General features: G+C 38.9%; 1 protein-coding gene across 1 annotated transcript; it reads left to right on the forward strand.

Moving 5' to 3' along the window:
• Positions 1 to 7982: 7982 nt before the first annotated feature.
• Positions 7983 to 8984, forward strand: LOC128520218 (aerolysin-like protein). Its single transcript, XM_053494352.1, has one exon. The coding sequence runs from the start codon at positions 7992 to 7994 to the stop codon at positions 8982 to 8984; it is 993 nt and encodes a 330-aa protein (XP_053350327.1). The 5' UTR covers positions 7983 to 7991.
• The last annotated feature ends 11961 nt before the right edge of the window (positions 8985 to 20945 follow it).

The raw sequence follows: 20945 nt of genomic DNA on the forward strand, positions 1-20945 counted from the left end.
ACTTACCACTTTTTTTTCTTTCTAATCTCTTACAACAATGAGCCAGCCTACCTGGAGGTGATTAGGAATCTGGAGAACTGGTGCCAGAGGAACAATCTCTTTCTAAATGTCAGCAAGACAAATGAGTCGATAGTGGACATAAGTACAGTACAAAGCAGCAAAGGAAATACCAGACCCCAGAGAGTGGTCAGCTTCTGAAACATCGGTATTCACATCACGCAGGACCTGTCATGGTCCTGTCACATTAACACTGTGGCAAAAAAGGCCTGGCAGAGTCTCTACCACCTTAGACACTGGGAGAAACTTTAGACTGCCCTCCAGTGTGCTTAGGAACTTTTCTTTCCTGCACCTGACGGGAGACATCACGACCTGGTTCGGGAACAGCACCATGCAGGACTCACAAGCTAAAGAAAGAGGTGCATGATCTGCACAAAGCTCCCTGACTTGCACTCAATCTACAGCAAGCAATGCTGGACCAAGTTCAGGTCGAGATCATGAAAACCACTTCCTGACTGTTTTTTCTGTTGCGGTCAGTGAGACGCTGGACTAAACCATTTTTGCGCACTGCACTTTTATGGACAATTATGGACAATTTATTGACATTACACATTTACACATTCATGCACATTTCTACACACCCTGGACATTTCTATTTAAATTCTATGTCAATTACCCCAAGTGTATCTGTATTTTCCATTTTTGTAGTCACATTTTGTATATTTTGTACGGCTAGGTATGTTAAAATACAGATCTGGCCATTAAGAATGCACGTTTTGAGAAAAGGAATCTTGCGAGCTGCCGCAACAGCGCGAGGCAAGCTGTGAAAATGCCGTTCATTACCTGTAGGGGGCAGTCGTGTTTTAATCTAAAGTATTGTGTGAAGCCGAAAATGTGTTATCTCTCTTAGGCGCCCATTGACAATAAACATGTTACAATAAACAAAATTTAAATAATCGTGTTGAGCTCAAACTGTAAATATTGATATGTATTTATTCTTCATTTTCTTCTCTCCTTCAATGATGATACTTCTTACACTGCGCTTTCTCCATTCAGTATTATTATTATTGGTAGTAGTGCTCCGAATTTATTATTATTGTTATTATTGTTGTTATTATTATTGTAACACACCCGCGCGTGTGTGCAAAAAGACAAAGAATACAAAAATGTATTATATGTTAGCCTAAAAGAATGTTGTTTTATGGTGTTTATACACTAAACAATAAACACTGCCATTTGCAAAGTGAAAATGAGTTGCGCATGCACGCTTTTTAATCTAAAGCGGATGAACGTGTGCGCAGATATGAGCAGATTTAGCTATAAAACTACAGAAAAAATACAACAAACACAAACATATATGCTACTCACTGAATACAACATGACAGCAAGCAGAATCCCCGGGCTTTGACTGCGCTTTCTCCATTCATTAGTGGTAGTTCACTAAAAAATGCTGGGTTTCTGTAAACACATCGTTGGGTTGTTTATATTGAGTCAAAATTCTGTGTTTTGTTGGGTACTTTAATTACACTGTTGGGTAGCTTTTGCTATGAATACTAAAAGTGATGCATAATTAAACTCGATGCAAAAAACAAAAGGCAGCGTTTTGATTAAAAGGATGATAACTGTGTAGTTTCTTTTTTTCTGTGCATAAGAATTGCATTTCAATTAATGTTTCATGGTGCTCCAGATGGCCAGTCCTTCACTGGTCAAGACTTTCAAGACAATCTACCAGGTTTGTTTATTCTCCAGAGAAAGAATAATACGACTTTCCATACAGTAAATAAAAAGAAAAGTATCAAATCCAACTATTAAGTCTGATTTAATTTATTTTATTAATCATTTTTATTTTTTTCCAATATATTGTGTTTTGCGGGGAAACGTGAGCAGAGACGTGAGACACATTTTTTAGGACCGTACGAAATGGTGAATGTACCTATTCTTGCATTGTCTTGTGATGTGACTTCTAATAGTGAAGATGTAGAGTGATAATCCGACACACGTACTAGCAGCGTGCTAGGTTTAAAAACTGAGATTCTAGCTGATTTGGATTTTCCTCTATTTCATCATCTGACTCTCAGGAGTGTGATATCAAAGAGTTGATTAGAGCATTTGGAACAAAACCAAAAAAGGCATGAAGAGCATTCCCCATGGACTCCTGTAAACAGTTAAAATAACATTCTGCTGATGATTTTTTTTATTAAGGGAAAAAAGCTATCCAAACCTACGTGGCACTATGTGAAAAAAGTTATTTGTCCCAAAAGTTACTTCCCAGAGCACAATGGCGACTCATTCATGAGCTCATAAAAGAACTCAAGACAACATCTAAAGAACTGCAGTTTAAGACCTCAGTTAAATAGGTGGTTCATGCTCGATGCTTCAATGTGGCTGAATTAAAAAAAATTCTGCAAAGAAGAGTCTGCCTAAATTCCTCCAGAGCAATGTTATCGGTTATTGCAAACGCTTCATTGCAGTTGTTGCTGCCAAGGGTTGCAAAACCAGTCATTAGGTCCTTTTTCATGGCTGCAAACTGAGGCAAGTTAAGGTGAAGTGCCATGTTTTGTCATGAAAAGTTGATATTTTGTTATTTAAGGCTGTTTTGGGGGTTTAATTAACATTGTCAAATCATATTAATGAAATGCAATCCAAAAGTCACTTCTTTTAAAAACAATTAATTCTGACACGTTTTTTTTGTGTGAGCTTTTGTGCTTTGTTGTGCTTCAGTACTGAAATAAAAAGCATGTCAATAATTCATGATTAAATTGCCAAAAAAACAAACATGTCTTCTTAGATATTCCAATGACAGTTTAAAGAACTTAACCTATGTGAAAAGCATATGTAATATCCCTTTATCTAACAAAAACCTGTACAGGCAAACAATGACCTTTAATTGAAAGTGTATTGTATAGTCCAAGACCGCCTTTTTCTGAATTCTTCCGCAGAATCTAGTCACTGCCGTTGCCACCAAGAACAAACATGCCTTCTTAGATATTTCAGTGACAGTTTAAAACATTTAACCTATGGGAAATAATTATAATAAGGCTTTCATCTAACAGGAACTGTACAGGCAAACACTCACCTTTCGTTGGAAGTGTAATGTATGGTTCAAGAACAGATAGTGTCTTCTGAATTCTTCTGTAGAATCCAGTCACTGCCTTTGGCAACTAGAACAAACATTCCTTCTTGGAAATTTTAGTGACAGTTGATGTGTAATATATGTAATATGCCTTTTAGCTAAGACATTATGGGATCCCCGCACCTTTCTTTGGAAGTATAATGTAAGGTCCAATACTGCCAACATTCTTATGCATTTTGTCCTCTGAATCAATTAACTGTAATGTTGTGTTTCAGTCCTACCCAAATTCCTCCAATTTGTCTCCTTATAAATTAAGTGTAGAAACACCTACATTTAAAGTAATTTTATAAACATTGCAAATAATCCATGGTTTTACGATTTGAATATCACTTAACTACAAAGAGAGTTGAAAGTATTATACATCTCACTGTTTTTCTAAAGCGCATTTATAAAAGTCAAAGCTGACCTACGTTCTGTAAAGCTGAAAGAAATTTAACACTTAAAAGAGCACAATGACATGACAGCATATTCATTATTAAATGACTGAGGAGACACCTGACATTAAAAAATTCTCAAGAGTCCAAGTTGATCTTCCTCTTAAATGTATGATCGTCCACAATCTATAGGAAGTTACTGAAAAATGTACATCACCCTTGTTTATAATCATGACTGTAAAATGGTTAGCAGTAATTAATTAGCACATTTGAAGAACCCTGTCTGAATGGAATAATCATGTCACTGATGTTCTGTAGAGACAGACCATGTAGTGCCTTAAAAACAAACAGTGAAATTAAAATCATTGCCATAATTGTCCAAAACTCAATGTAAAAAAATGCTTACTGTAAGTACTGTCTTTAGGCTCTCCAATCTGTGAAAGAGTGTGTGAAATGATTGTGGAATACTTTAAAAATAATGTTCCTCAATGTCAAATGTCAAGGGCTTTGCAAATCTCATCATCTCATCATCAAAAGATTCAGAGAAACTGGAGAAATCTCTGTGCTGAAGGGACATGGCCAAAGACATTTGTTGGATGGGCTCAGACAACACTCATTGGCATGATTGTGTCGTTGACATCATTAAATGGGCGCAGGAATACTTCCAAAGGTCACTGTTGGCAAACACAATCCACCTTCCCATGTGCAGATGCAAAACGGAGGCCATATGTAAACATGGTCCAGAATCGCCATGTCCTGTGGACCAAGGCTCATTTAAAATGAAATGTTTCAAAAAAAAAAAAAAATCATCGTCTTCTATGTTCAGGCGAGTCCAAATTTGATTATCTTGTTGGAAATCACGGACGATGTGTCCTCTGGGCTAAAGAGGAAGGATACATTATAAGCAGCTTGCATTTTTTGCAAGGCACTATGAATTTTGAAAGGTATACATTATAAAGGGTTTAGATCACGTTCATTTCAGGGAATGCCTTGTGTATTTCAGTAGGACAATGCAAAACCACACTGCTGCAGCTATTACAAAAGAATGGCTTCATAGTAGAAGAGTCCATGTGCTGAATTCTCTTGCCTGCAGTCCAGGTCTTTCTCCTATAAAGAACATTTGGCGCATCATTAAACAAAAAGTATGTCAAAGACGACTGCAAACTCTTACAAGCTGAAAACCTATATCAGGTAAGAATGGAACAGAACGGATGGAAGAGCAGATGCTACACCATGGTAAATATGCCCCCGTCCCAACTTTTTTGAGACCTGAGGCAGACATTAAATTTGAAATGAGCTCATTTAGTGGATAAAAGTGTAAAATTTCTCAGTTGAAACATTCCTGTTCTCTATGTTCTATTGTGAATCAAATATTGGCTTAAAGTTTTTTGGAATTCAGGATGTAGGATAATCTGAGAGACAGGTATATTCTATGACCTTCTTTTAAAAAAGTGATTATACTGAATGACCAGGTTTTTCCATGAATTATTTTTTTTCTTCCCTGATGACATGCACATATTCCAACATTTATCTCTTTCATTCTTCCATCATCAACACGAGACCTTGGAGAGAAATTGAGTTGAGTCTAAACCGAAATAAGTGTTGGGACAATGCATAAGCTTATCGAAACGATGCCATGGTGAATAATCAAAAGCAAAATACTACCCAACGCAATGTTAGAGGGTGTGACTTTTTGTCCCATTGTTTTATTAGACCTTATAACTTTTATAAAACAATGTGTTTTCGTTGATGGTTTAAGGAAATTAACATCTGTAAGAGCCATATGTAAAGTGATTTCCACTTACAGTAATTGCCAATGCTCACATATATAGTCCACCCTTGCCCTGAATAACCATTTCTTCGGAAGTGTGTTGTAAAGTTTAACCCCACCCATTTTAAGTATTATAAATAGGCATGTCTAGCTTCTGTCCTTACACCGGCATCTTCCAGGAGACTTGTTTAAAAGGAACTTCTACTTCTAGCTACCTGCTTCTGACGACTTCCTTGTAAGTGTTCCTGCTATTCTTGATCCGATGATTGTCATGATGTCTGTTATTCAACGTATATGTAGATTACTTCAATTTACATGAATCTTGCTCTTACTGTATTTAGTAATGCTTTATTTTAAGGTTCCATTAAGTAAAATTATTTATAGCACACTACTTCTGAATTTTAAACTCTGAACATTTTTTTTTTTGTAGCATTTTCTATAATTCTTAATTGAGTAAATAAATAAATAATAACACCAGTAATGCAAATTGTTGCAGCATAAGTGAAATAAAACACTGCTGCATTTAACCATAGTGAATGAGTTACTTCTGAGGTCTGAATATGGACATGATAAATGCTAAATTTCAGTAATAAATATTTGCTAGGCATGAATAGTTAATCTCTAAACACAGCCCTATTACAGTAACTTAAGCAACATAACATATATTGACTGTTTTATATATTCATTTATTTCATTTTCTTTTTGTGTCATTGAAATTTGAAATTGTTTTGTCACTTGTAATCACTAAAATTTTTTTTTACATGACCTAAAATAAACCTAAACCAGGCGAAATGTCCCTGGAAGACGAGTGTAATCACATGTCAAGAAAAATGCAAACTGGTTATTAAAATCAATCAGGGTGAAAAATCACAGGACTAGCTAGTCAGGCTAAGGGTTCTGTCACTCGCTCAATCAGATCAAGTAAAAAAAGGTTCTCTGGCGAAACCATAGCAAGAAACAGTATTGCCAAAGCATGTCCGCTAATTTTAACAATTAAAAAAGAAAAGTAACTGTAAATTCAAGAATGTAGAGATAAAAAAGAGAAAGGCAAGATTCAGATGTTAGCCATGCTCATATTGAAGTGCATAAACTGTCATCTTGAATAAGCGAGGATAGTGCAATCTCTCTCTCTCTCTTTCTCTCTCTCTCCCTGTCTTTTGTGTCTGTACAATTGAATGCAGTAGTGTATGTAAATGCTAACAACTGTACCATTGCTCATACTTTTTCACCCCCAGGGCCAACAAGAGTCATAAGAGGACAGAGACTGAGGTAAACTGCAGAAATTCTAAAAAGACAAAAGGTGAGCAGTGCAAAAACCATTAATAAAGATAAAAAGCATAGTAATTGTTGTGTGTCTGTGTGAGAGAGAGAGAGACAGGGGGAGAGAGAATGTGATCTACCTTTTTTATTTAATTTTGTGAAGGTCTTCCTGTGGCCCTTATAAAGAAGAACATTTACAAATAAAAATAATTTAGCTACAAATAAAGTGACCGCCAGTTCACGTCACATAATGGTCTTTAATCGTTTTATGACAGGCCCTTCCTAATGGAATTGTAGTTGACGACACAGCAGAGGTAGATACTCAGTGGGGGTAATTTCTCTTATTATTTCTCCAAGAAATAACATTCAGAAGCTGTAGCTTTCCAGAGGGGTTTGGAGCGATGAAATGTGCACAATGTGCGCCTCAGTTGTTTGTGTCTTATTTATATGTTTTATTAATAGTTCATGCATAAATTTACTGTTTTAAATCTGTGCATATTTTATTGTTTTACATGTAATGTACTGTTTATGTAATTGGTTACAATGTTCATGAAAGAAATCAATAAAATTAGGCAGAGGTTTGTGAGGATGCTGACCAGACAGGATAGAAAGAGCACAACAGCTTCAAATAACCCAAGTATAGGGCTGCACTGACGTGTCTAGGAGATTAATCATGGAAATTACATGAATATGTCGACTTCCATGCAATCTTTGCTTTCGTCCCTGCCATTGCCAGCACATGGTGGAATATCAAGGTTCATCGCCAAAAATTCCTATGTATGAAAACGTTAATTAGTTAAATTGATTTATTAATCCAAAATAAATTAATTATAAAAAACATCTATAAGTCGTTTGCAAGGGAAATGTATTTAGTTGGATACAGTAGCAATATTAAACAATTTATTGCAATCTATTCATTCTTTTATGTTTTCTATTATTACTTGGTGTGAGGTTTTTATTGATTAGGTGCAATTTTAACAACTTTAAAGAAATTTTAAATTATGGTTACCAATAAGAATAGATTAGAATCACAACTTGGGTCTCATTTATGGCTTAAATTGTGCGATGGAATAATTTTGCTGCGGCCATTTTGTTTAAAGATGGCCATACTGGTCTACCCAAAATATATATTGGTACTTTGGTACTATCTACCTTTTAGTGGTGTGAGATAGAAGTTACAAGTAATTTGTTCATTTTAGTTAAGGTTAATTAACTTTATGTAAAGCATTTGCATATATTATGAATGAATGACTGGTTTTATTCCAAAAGAACGTATTGGCCGTTAGTAAGAATAAATTAATTAAATAAACAGTCGGCTGAAAACACTTTATGATCTGAATCATAAAATAATATTGACAGTAGCTTTTGATTATTTATTTTAAAAAAGAATAATTATTAAAAATGACCTTAATACAACTAATTGTCTGTTTTCTTTTTGAAGGTTAAGCTCAAGATAATGTCAGCCCTGGCAGATGTAGTTGCAGTTGGTGCGAATGGAGGAAACCCCTTTAATTTTAATGGCACTGAAAATGGATCCACATTGCAAAAGATCTGCGTGTGGCTCGGTGACTGGCAAGTGAAGGCCATAAAGGTCTGCCTTACTGATGGCCAGTCCAAGCAGTTTGGTGTACCTGCTGGGGATGTTAAAGAGTTTATATTTGAAGATGGAGAGCATTTCACCTCCCTTTCACTATGGGCAAATTCAAGGGGAACACGTCTGGGTGCCATCAAATTCAAAACAACTCACTCCAGGGAGTTCTATGTAAAGCAGAGAAGTGAAGGGTTGAACCAAGAAGTTCCAGTTGATGTTGCTTCTGGGATCTGCATGGGAATCACAGGGCGTTCAGGTTCAGATATTGATTGCTTCGGCTTCATATTCATTAACACGATCGAGTCTACTAAGCTTACAGATGTTGAGTATCCTACACTTAAGGAAGTGATACCCAAAGTGAATGTCAGGGAAATCAAATCCATGACCTACCACAATGATACTTCTCTAACTCAAGAATACAAAAGTGAAACCTCCCAAAAAATAACACAGAAATCCTTCTGGTCAGTTACCGGAAAATTGGAGTTGACATACACTCTGGAAGTGAACGCAGGAATCCCACTGATTGCAAAGAAAAAATCAAACTATGTTTTCATACTTAGTGTTGATGGTACATATGCTTCAGAGATGAGTGAAGAGAGAATGGAGCATTACTCATTTCCTGTTCAAGTCCTTCCAGGTAAAACCGTGGATGTGGACATCACACTTGGCCAGGCTCCAGTTGATCTCCCCTTCAAGGGCAAAGTCAAGATTACATGCCATAATGGTGGTGTGCTGGAATTTAAAACCAGTGGAACCTACAAAGGTGTCACTTACACTGCTGGAGATGTAACTGTGACTGAATCAGCCAAAAACCTCGGTGGGGCCTCAAAATCTGCAAAGTTTATTCTAAAAATGTAATGAAAATTTTATATAATGAATCTCACCTATTAGATCATTCAAATCAAAAATGTCTTCTTTGTTAGCTTGGCTTAAAGGATTGTTTCAATTATTACCTTTTAATAATCCTTATTGATATCCTCATTGATTATTTGATTTGATTTCTTTTTCAAAAGAATATTAAAATCTGTAAAGATTTCTATCAATAAAGTCAGTCTCAACATAAACACTCTACTGTTGTTTCAACTCATCTTTGCCTGTATATGAAAGCCTGTCTTTGTCCTTTCTGTTCTTTGTAGACTGTTCATATGGTGCTAAAGTACAGGAGTGTTACTTCTGAACAGAGGTGGGTAGAGTAGCCAAAAAATCTACTCAAGTAAAAGTATCTGTACTTCAAAATAAAAAGTATGGTGCAGTAAAACTCAACTAGAAGTAAAAAGTAGTAATCTGAAATATCACCCAAGTAAGTATTCGGTGAAAAGCCTCCTCAAGTACTGAGTAACTGTTTCATCACAATGTCTGATTATTTTTTTTTAGAAAGTATGTAAGCAGATAAAATCAATAAAATTAAAAAAATTAAACGAAAAAAAATGAAATATCTGTACAAAATATCAAATTAAGGAATAAGAAATACAAATGTCCCAATCTCAATATAAAACAATATAAAGCTTTTGAAATAAATACCTACTGTAGGTAACACATGGATGTTTGAACAGTGTAAACTATTTCCTGTGTAAGATATACTGTATGTTCAGTTGCCCTGCAAATGCCTCAGCAGATAACAAATAACATTAGAACATGTACAAGAGGCCTCACTTTACCATGAACTGTGTCCAGCAGAACAAATGTAAGAAACTTATATTTTTAAGCATCTAGCTTTATTTTCTAATTAAATGTTAAGATTGCAACATTAAATAAAACCGCTAAACTAACCGCAACATGTTTGCTTCACTGTCTACCATTGCTGAAGACAACCCTCCCCCGACCCCTGCCTTCTGTGTGGCCATTTGACTCCATGCGGTTATTGGTTTTGCGGCTGATTGGTCCAACGGATTTATGTAATTATTGTTGCTACATCTGATTGGTGAAACAGTCACGTGGTACATCCACCAGCTGCATTTCTCTGGCAAAAACAAAAAATATCTAATGTGTCCAATAAATGGTTGGAAAAGTAACAAGTCGAGTGTAGCCGAATGTAAGAGTAACGTTTCTTCTTCATGAAGTTACTCAAGTAAAAGTAAAAAGTATGGTGCAGGAAAAAGTACTCATAGAAGTATTTTTTTTTTTCAAAAGTTACTTAAGTAAATATAATGTTAACGATTCACATACAATCATTCACATACACTCATGCATCCATATGTACAGATACAAATGACAGAGAGAGAGAGAGAGAGAGAGAGAGAGAGATTTTAACTCACTTTATTATAACAAATTGATAAATTTACTGTTTTACAATTATATATACAAATATATATATACATATACACACATACATACACACACACACACACATACAATTACGTGTACATACATACTTACATACACATACGCACACACATACATACACAAAGTATTAACATATGTACATTCGGGTTTTTTTTTGGTTTTTTTTTAAGGAAAACCCCGTGACCCTCCACCCCACCAACAAATCCAACGTCTTTTAAAATTTTGTGTCGCACTGTTATGTTTTCATAGTCTGGTTTATTTACATGTAATTTGTCCTGTTTGCTGATGTGAGATTTTTTTTAAATTTTTTTTTGTCTCCCGGGAATAGTTTATTGATCACTTGTCTTTTTTCTTTTTCGGTTAACTGTAAGAATTGGTTTATTTGTTCCTCTGTGTCTCCTTGTGGTTCTGTGTGTGTGTGTGCGGTGCTGCATCCTGCTTCTTCTGTGTCCTGTGTTGTTGTGTTCAGTGTTTGGCTGCGGGTTTTCCGTTTGCTGCTCTGTTCAGTGATGGTCGTCTCGTCACTTTTTCTCCTTGGTTTTATTGAGGTTTTTTCTTTTGGTGTCGGTGTGCAGGTTTGAGGTTCCTGTGCCTCTCCGGTGCTGGTGTTGGGGGCGTGGTCAGCATTGGGGGCGTGGTCAGTGCTGACTACTGTACACGGGTCGGGATGTTTACTCTCGCTGTGTACAGTAGTGGCGATGTTCGGGTCATCGCCGGGCGCGGTGTGTGTCTCTGTGGTGGCGGTGTGTGTATGACTGACCTCCAAGAGTGCTGGCTCGGGTGTGTCGCTGAGGCCCGCGGCGGACTCGGACTCCTTGGTGTTTTCCGGCTGACTGTCCCCGCGCTGCTGCTGCTGTTTCCGGGCCGAGTCGCCCCCCGAGCTCCCCGGCTGCGCGGCTCCCTGTGGACAGCTCAGCCTCTTGTGTCCGACGTCTCCGGACTCAAAGCACCTCAGCGGCTCTGTGGTGGCGAAGAGGGTGTAGCTGCTGTCCCCTGCTTTGCACTTAAAGTTTACATTCAGTGTTCCTTCCTGGTTGTTTAAAACCATCAGGACCTGTCTCCTGAAGGACAGGACGTGTCTCACGCTGGAGCTCTTACACCCGAGCGGGATGGCTCTCATGGGGCTGACGAACCTCCCGAATCGGGCCAGCTTCCTCATGATCACCTCGTCCTGTATAAACGGAGGCACATTAGAGATCACCACTCTTGTCGCGGGGGCCGACAGAGGGGTGACCTGGACCGCAGATCCTCTCACGGTTATTCCGCTCTTAATCAGCGCACTCACGAGGCTCGTCTTTTTCACAAACACCACCACCGCTTTGTTCATCCGGGAGGCTGAGTAGATGTTGTCGCACCCGACCTGCTCTCCCACCGCTAACAGTACCTCCTCCACCAGTACCCCATTGTCCGTGACACACCTGACACCATTACGGAGAGACAAACTTTCCCCACCGGCCTCAGAGGCCATGGTGCCCCGCTCTCTCTCTTACTATGAAGTTTTAAACTAAATGTCTTTTAAAACGCATTCGCTAAATAATGATTAAGGGGAAATAAATACATAAAAAATAAATAAAGAAATAAATAAAGAAATGGGGGTTAAAGAAAACGGAAAGTTTTTTCTGAAAATCTGGCAAGACGCCAAACAGTCTTCCACGCGCTTTCTCACACCCAGCGCATGCGCAGAGAGAGAGAGAGAGAGAGAGAGAGAGAGAGAGATATTGCACTATCCCTGCTTATTCAAGATGACAGTTTATGCACTTCAATATGAGCATGGCTAACATCTGAATCTTGCCTTTCTCTTTTTTATCCCTACATTCTTAACTTTACAGTTACTTTTCTTCTTTCATTGTCAAAATTTGCTGACATGCTTTAGCAGTACTGTTTCTTGCTATGGTTATACCAGCTAACCATTTTAAACTGATCTGATCGAGCGAGTGACAGAACCCTTAGCCTAACTAGCTGGTCCCGTGATTTTTTACCTTGATTGGTTTTGATAACCTGAGTTTTTCTTGACATGTGATTACACTCATCTTTCAGGGACATTTCCCCTGGTTTAGGTAGGTTTATTTTAGGTTATGTATAAAATGAGCATTAATGATTACAAGTGAGAAAACTATTTCAAATTTCAACGACAAAATAAGACAACTGTCGTGATCGGGGTGTAATGGCGGATGTTGTCACTGTGGGCGGAAAGAGCAGGCATAAACGCAGAGGGGTTTTGTAAACAAAAAGAGTCTTTTAATAAGGGCAGTCACAGCATATAAAAAATAATGACACAAAACAAACAAAGAAACAACAAACCCAAACAGTACTCAAACATAGGGTGAAACATGGGCTCTCTGGCAAGACACAGGCTTAGGGACACAGACAGGCTCCAATACCTGTTACACCAAGCATACGCCCTATGGCGAAACACAGGCTTAAAGACACATAGCCTAAGCCCTGTGGCGAAACACAGGCTTAAGGACACACGCAGGCTCTAATACAGATCTGGCCATTAAAAACGCATGTTTCGAGAAATGGGATCCCAAGCTGTGAAAATGCCCTTCATTACCTGTAGGGGGCAGTCGTGTTTCAGTCTGAAGTATTGTGTGTCTACTGAAGCCGAAAACGTGTTCTCTCTTTCTTAGGCGCCCATTGACAGCAAGCGATGGAGCTCATAAACGTGTCGAGCTTAAACTGTAATTACTGATATGTATTTATTCTTCATTTTCTTCTCTCTTTCTATGATTCTTCTCTCTTTCTTTGTTACAACGCACCCATGCAATATTGTTTTATTGTGTTTATGTGCTTTAAATATCGTTGGGTTGTGCTATAAATTCAGTGTTATTTCGGGTACTTTGATCACACTGTTGGGTTGCTTTTGCTATAAATACTAAAAGTGCTGCATGATTAAACTCAATGCAAAAAACAGTGTTTATGCAGTAAACCCATGGGTGAACACGACGCTTTAAGAATTTAGTTAAACACAAATATATAAGTGCCATTTTAATTCAAATACAACATTTTAATGGTTAGTGATTGGTGCATAGGCGTCAACTCGCACGTTCTGTAATAATCCATTGTCATTCGTATTACCGTTGTTTTAGAGCTCTTTACTAAAGCGTTCTCTAGTTAGTAAGTAATTAAGTAAGTAAGTACAGTAAGCAAATAAAAAAGAAATGAATAAATAGCTTTAAATGGTACTTCAGCGTAGTAAAAGTACCCTAGCATGAGTTTATATACGGTATAATAAAAATATTATGTATAAACAAAGTCTAATTTATATATTTGTGTTTAATTAAATTCTAAACATTTTAATGGTTAGTGTAAATAGTTATCTTACACTGTGTTTGGGGAGGAGCTTGGCTTGTACAGGTTACTATACGCTGATCAGCAGTCGGCGCCCCGCCGTAACGAGCAGATCAAAGGAGCAGTTATCAGCTTTGACACTTAGCTTCTGAGTTTGGAGGCCAGGGTTGGTTGGTTGGTTGGTTGGAAGCATGTATGAAGGAGAAGATAACGTCACAAACACACACACAAACTCTCCGTGCACACACACACAAACTCTCCGTGCACACACACACAATCTCTCCATGCAGATACAGCGTGCAGAGAACAACTTCGTAATACACCTGGCCATTAATTAAAACGAATATTTAGGCCTAAAAAATATGCTTTAAAATCCATCTTAAATTCATTTATCGGCGTGTATAAACCAGCGACTTGCACTTATATAGGCTACTCGATAGTTACAGTAAACGTTGGCTTTTCCAACACGCCAGCGCACTCCGATGTGAGGCGATTTATTCAAGTCATAATTAGAGAATATATAGAGAGATAAATAACATAGAGGAAGCATAATGTGACTGTCCATACAGTAAATAAAAAGAAAAGTATAAAATCCAACTATTAAGTCTGATTTAATTGCTATCATTAATCTATCTATTTAAACCTATCTATTTTAGGCATAAACATCTGCTCTGTCTTGTTAATTCATCTAAACCCCTTACAGTATTTGGCAACAGCGCACACAGTTTGATAAATTCACATCTACAGAAAGGTGAAAAGCGATTCCGCAGAATCTTCTGACACAGTGCTTGCTCTAAAGGACTATACTCGACAAGAATATAGAGGATAAGAATCATATTTACAATAAGATACTTAATTAAATAATAGAATTATATCAAATAAGAACCTTATCTAAAAGCCAGACCGACCAAATTTCTCATTCACTACTGAAGTAGTTAAATATTCTTATTCTGTAGATACGTAGGTTACATTTTAAAAGTACAATCGAAAGTGTGAAGTTATCAAACCGTTTGTTGCTGATGGGGGAATTTGCAGAAATAAGGGGTTTAAAACAATTTAACAAGACCGAGCAGACGTCTCTGCCTAAAATGTATTTCGCCAGCAAAACATAAAAAAATATTCTATATTTAATAAAACTTTATTGAAACAAAATTGTGTTTAACAAAATTCTCCTAATTTAACATCGCTTCTGGAACATCGTTGTCCAAACGTTGTATGTACAGTATATGGAAAACAGTGAAACCTAAGCACAAACAGAAAGGACGAATAAAGGAATGTATGAAACATTAGCACCTTTACCGTGTTCAAATAAATAGAGTTACTGCATTATGTTCAAGCGCGCTTTGTCTTTGGCCCTGACACCTTTTACTGGTGCGACCGAATGATCACACGGAGTGTCTCGGTAACACGACCCGGCCCATTCTGAACGGTTTATGCGCGGCTCTGCCCCTCGCGCGAGCCGCGTTGTTACATACATATCCACAAATACTTTAACAACATACACAGCATGAATTGCATTTTATATGAATGTCACATATGAGACGCGCGCACAAACACTTATATAATGTATTCACATACAAACACATACTGTATATACATAAAAACATAATATATTCAGTAAATTTGTGAATTACACTCAAAGTACTTATGAAGTCTGATCTACCCCATGGTGAGAAAAGGGATGACAATAACTGAGCGCGCTGTCGCGTTGTATATGCTGTACAACACGCGTCTACATTATCAGCCTTTTAATAAAAATGCTGCCTTTTGTAAAGTGAAAGTACGAGCCACGTCAGTCATAAATTCCCATATGACTGAATAATTTCAGTCATAAATCCACAATCACATTTCAGCTATAATTTCCAGCCCTGGTCAAGTAATGGATGAAATAATACTTCAATGCTGGACACAAACAGCTAAAAGCATGCTTATTATTATTCTAAAAAGCCCAAAGCACTTTGTGAATATTTACTTAATATGATCAAAGTATATATATATATATATATATATATTTTGTTCATTCATGATGGCGACACATTTTTACGTTTTAAATAAGATACTCACAAATTAGGACATTCGCATAGTCAGATCGCCTACTATCAGGAAATTAAATTAATTTCAAGACCATTTAAACCGAGGCATTGCCATGTCTTTCATTGTTTTGTTCCTGAGACATTACAAAAAACTACTGTTTGTAAGAAACTTTTAAAGCACAAATTTGGGCATCTCATTTCATCATTGTGAAAATACTATGAAGCACATATACAGATGTGGTCAGTAAGACTGCGTTTGTTTTTCCGCGGGATGCCTCAATTTAGCGTGCGGCGCGCCGCGACTTGCCGTAAGCAACATTCGGGAATTTAAATAAATGTGTTGTGCTTCACTGAATATCCGCCAGATGGCGCATGGAAGGATTTTATTTAAACGCCGGACCAAGTACTGTACAACGAAGAATTGTGTATAATTACTTAGTCTAAAACAATATTGTTCCCAATGCTGAAGCAAACATGAATTTTATTTTGCTTTACAACAAATCTTTCATGATAAATGTGTGTATATGTGCTTCATATTATTTTCATAATGATGAAATGAGATGCCCAAATTCGTGCTTTAAAATTCTTAATAAGTTTCTTATATATTTTTTGCAATGTTTTAACAGGGACAAAACAGTGAAAGACATGGCAATGTCTCGGTTTACATGGTGTTGAAATTAATTTAATTTCCTGATAGTAGGCTATCTGATAGTCTTAACTATGTGAATGTCCTGATTCGTGAATATGCCAACATATCTCATTTAAAACGTAAAAAATGTGTCGACATCATTAGAAAACATGAATGAACTATATATTATATTATTAAGTAAATATTATCTTATTACCACAAACTTTTTCGGGCTTTTTATAATAATTATCATATTTGCTGTTTGTGTCCAGCATTTAATAATTATTTCTAACATTATTTAACCACGGCTGGAAATAATAGCTGTAATGTGATGTGATTGTGAATTCATGACTAAAATAAAGCAGTTTGTCTTTTGTAAAGTACTTTCACTTTACAAAAGGCAGCGTTTTTATCAAAAGGTTGATAAACGCGTGTTGTACAGTATATACACCGCGACAGCACGCGCAGTTACTCACTTCTCACCTTTCATGTAGGTCTGCTCGGACTAATTCGATTTAAACCCCTCAAAACTGCGTGTGTATACAGCTCAAAACCTCCATCAGTTATTAAAGCATCTATTTAGAAAAAATGCCCCAGTGATTTCGGAGCTTCAGGAAATCTCCCGGCGCTCTGCGCATAACACCGGGCCAACTCATGTCGGAAAGAATTTATAAACGGTTTCTAAACGTGGGCTATTGTTTTTTTTTTACTTATAGTATTTGTTAATTTAATTTAAATGAGGTTTGGGCTCAGGACTTCAATTCGGCATTGTGATTCTCCTCTTTAATTTACTCCATAGTTTTAATCAGCGCTCAGCCGCATGCATGGAGTTTTCCAGAGCACACCGGCAGAAGTAGACTAATGATTATGAACGCGTTGGGAAAACAGCAAGCAGACTGACTCTGACCATTTATAAAAACGTTTGCGTTCATTTTCTGACGCGCTCAAGTTCACCAAAAACAATACAGAACAGCGCAGCTTATTTGCTTTCAAACATTTATAAAATCACGTTTTTTCGTTATTGTGAGTGCGCTTAAATAAAAGTTGAGTCTTATAAAGGCATGTAATCTTATATAGTTTTATTATATAGTTTTTGCACATTAATCAGAGTCCTCATCTGTTACATTTTTGAGGACAATAGTTTTTTTTCAGCCTGTCACGGCGTGCGCCCAAATCAATATCGCTCCTCGCTCACTAGTTAGGCGGCCTCTCCTTCAGATATGCGAAGAAGCGGGGCTGCGGAATTAAGCACGAATATTGAAGAAGAGCTCTCCTTGCTAATGATCCCGGGTTCATCTGCGCTATAAAATACTCGGGGTTTGTTGGTTTACAGTGGATTTTACTACGCGGTGTGAGTGAGACGCGCGCACACAACGCGGAAGTGCGGCATGCAAACGGGGAAATTGGAACGCGCCCCAGGGACTTCAAAGAAGAGCCAGCGCGAGCGGACGGAGGCAGGAGCTGCTGTCCGTGGATGGCCGTCGTACTCGTATTTTATAGCGCAGGGTGAAAACCCGGGATCATTGGCATGGATGAGCTATGTCCAGCTCTGTACCAGCATGTCATGTGGGCATTATAAGACTAAAAAGTGGCAGCTGGCACGCCTAAAAATAGACGCAGGTAAATTTTTTTATAGTCTAAATTAAAATCCTCCTCTTTAGTGCCTAAATTGGTGTGCCTTTAGTGCCTATTCCTATTAATCCTATTGTTCTTTTAGTGTCACTGCGTGTGCTTACAATGCCAGACAACATTTAAATGCAAATTCATGTTTGCTTTAGCATTGGAGACAATATTGTTTTAGGCTAACTAATTACACACAATTTTCTGTCGTACTTGGTCTGGCTTTTAAAGTCCTTCCATGCGCCATCTGGCGGATATTTAGTGAAGGACAATACATTTATTTAAATTCCCAAATGTTGCTTACGGCAAGTCGCAGCACACCGGCGTTAAATTGCGGCATCTCATGAGAAAACACGTGCAGTCTTAATGGCCACATCTGTAATGGACAGTAGTTCCAGGTTTGGTGTGCAGGAGCGTGTAAGAGGAACAACACTCGCGCTGTTGCACCAGCTGCTGTTCACCATTTAACACACGTCGCCTCCCCTTAACTTCCCCAAGTCCCGTGTCCTGTCCATGCGGTGAACCGAGAAAAACTCGGCCGGCTGGGTGGCATGGTCCGGCGCCACTGGGTTTAGCCATGTCTCGGTGAAGCAGAGGAGATTGCAGTCCCGAATGTCTCTCTGGAACTTTATCCTTGCCCTGAGGTCATCAAGCTTGTTCTCCAGTGACTGGACATTGGCGAGCAGGATGCTAGGCAGAGTTGTGCGGTGTGCCAAGCTCTCAGTCTGTCCTGACGCCGGCTCATTTCCCTCAGGGCCGCCGCTTAGCGTCGCATCCTTTGTTCTTCCTCAGGATCTCACTCGACCAGCTCGGATCCGGAGTTAAAAACGTTAAATTATATAACCGTGTTTTATACACACATGCTTCACAACTGGCAACACACAAAGATGTTCCCATAGCATTTTCACGCAGCATTGAGTGTAGCTTTTGAAAGGGCACATTGGTTGAATGTTTAGACAGATGATCAAGTTCACTAGCTGACTTTGTTCATTTGTACAAAGAATGAACTGTTATATAGTGTATCTCTGTTATTTAAAACAATTACATTTAAAGACACCAAACTTTAAGTATAAAAATAACTGCAAAATAGACTTTTAAAATAGAACAGTAGAATAACTTAAAAGACTCTAAACAATGCTGTGTTGTTTCTGTAAACACACTGTAGGGTTGTTTATGCTGGGTCAAAATTCTGGGTTATTTCAGGTACACATTGTTGTTCTGCTTATATTTGGTCAAATGAGATGTAGTAAGTCATTTACAATTTAACACCTGGTTGAGTTATTTTGACTCAACCACTGGTTTATTCTTTATTCTTTGGTTTCTTCAATTGGCAGCCTGTTCGAAATATTACTTTTATTGTGTGACAAAGTATAGTTTTAAGAGTTGTTTAGGCGAGAATGCAGGTGTGTACAGCTCAAAACCTCCATAGGTTCAAAAAATGCTTGATATCACGTGAGCACAATAAGATATGTATTGAAAAACTTCTAAATGAAAAGTGGCAGCTGGCATGCCTAAAAATAGATGCAGAATAATTTTTTATAGTCTAATTAATTTTTTTTTAGACTTATTGTCAAGAACTAACCTGAAGTGACCAGAAGACGTAGCTTTAGCGGTTAGCCCTGTGTAGCGTGACTGGTAAACCCAAACGCGGAGTGACACGAATAGGCAGGATAATCACGCAGTTAGTTTAAGGACTCTCACAATTGGGGAGCAAGGGAAAGACTGTGAACTGGGGCCCCCTGTCCGAGACGATGTCTTTGGGGAACCCATGCAGGCCCGTGATGAAGTCCAGGGCGATGTGCGTCCAGGGCCGTCGAGGAACAGGAAGTGGTTGGAGCTCTCCCGGGGATGGCTGATTGGTGTCCTTGGCCCTGGCGCAAACCGGGCATGCCTGAATAAACTTAATGATGTCCCTTCTCATTGATGGCCACCAGAACGCCTGTCGGATGAATGAGAGGGTCCTCCGGGTCGCTTGGTGTCCGGCGACCGAGGAGGAGTGGCCCCATTGGAGGACGTCTGATCTCACGCTCTGAGGTACGTAGAGTCGTCCAGGCGGCACGCCTGCCGGCCCGGCCTCTGCTGCCTGTGCCTGGCGGACCCTTGTGTCCAAGTTCCACTGAAGAGGTGCGATGATCCGGGAAGAGGGAATGACAGGCACGGGATCCGCCCGGGGAAGGTCTTCGTCGTACTGTCTTGAAAGTGCCTCGGCCTTGGTGTTCTTGGACCCCGGGCGGTACGACAAATGGAAGTCGTACTGTTCGAAAAAGAGAGCCCACCGTGCCTGTCGTGAATTTAGCTGTCTTAGGTTCCTGATGGTGATGAGGTTCTGATGGTCGGTCCAGACGATGAACGGCTCAATGGCGCACTGGAGCCAGTGACGCTATTCCTCCAAGGCCCACTTTATGCCCAGCAGTTCGCTGTCCCCTGCCCCGTATCGCTGCTGAGTGGGGTTGAATTTCTTGGAGAAGAAACCACACGGGTGCAGTTTCTGGTCTGGACCTCGTTGGGAGAGAACGGCGCCGGCGCCCACATCCGACGCCTCCACCTCCACAACGAAAGGTTGGTTGGCGTCTGGGTGGAGAAGGATGGGAGCGGTGGTGAAACGATGACACAGATCTTGAAAGGAGGAGATGGCGGCAGGTGTAAGACGAACCGGGTGAAGCGAGGGCCTGGTCAAAGCAGTTAATGGTGCTGCAACTGTACTGTAGCCCCGGATAAAGCGACGATAGAAGTTCGCAAACCCCAGAAAACGTTAAAGCTGTTTGAGGGTCCTGGGTAGGGGCCAGTGACGCACAACTTCGAGCTTCTGTGGATCCATGGCCACACCCTGGGGCGAGATGACAAAACCCAGGAACGTGGTGGAGTGCTTGTGGAAGACACATTTTTCCAGCTTCCAGTACAGTTGGTGAGCGAGCAATCTCTTAAGAACCGCCCGAACGTGTTGGATGTGTTCCTTGGAGTTAT

This window comes from Clarias gariepinus, chromosome 1 (genome assembly GCF_024256425.1).
Source record: "Clarias gariepinus isolate MV-2021 ecotype Netherlands chromosome 1, CGAR_prim_01v2, whole genome shotgun sequence".
NCBI classification, from domain to species: domain Eukaryota; kingdom Metazoa; phylum Chordata; class Actinopteri; order Siluriformes; family Clariidae; genus Clarias; species Clarias gariepinus.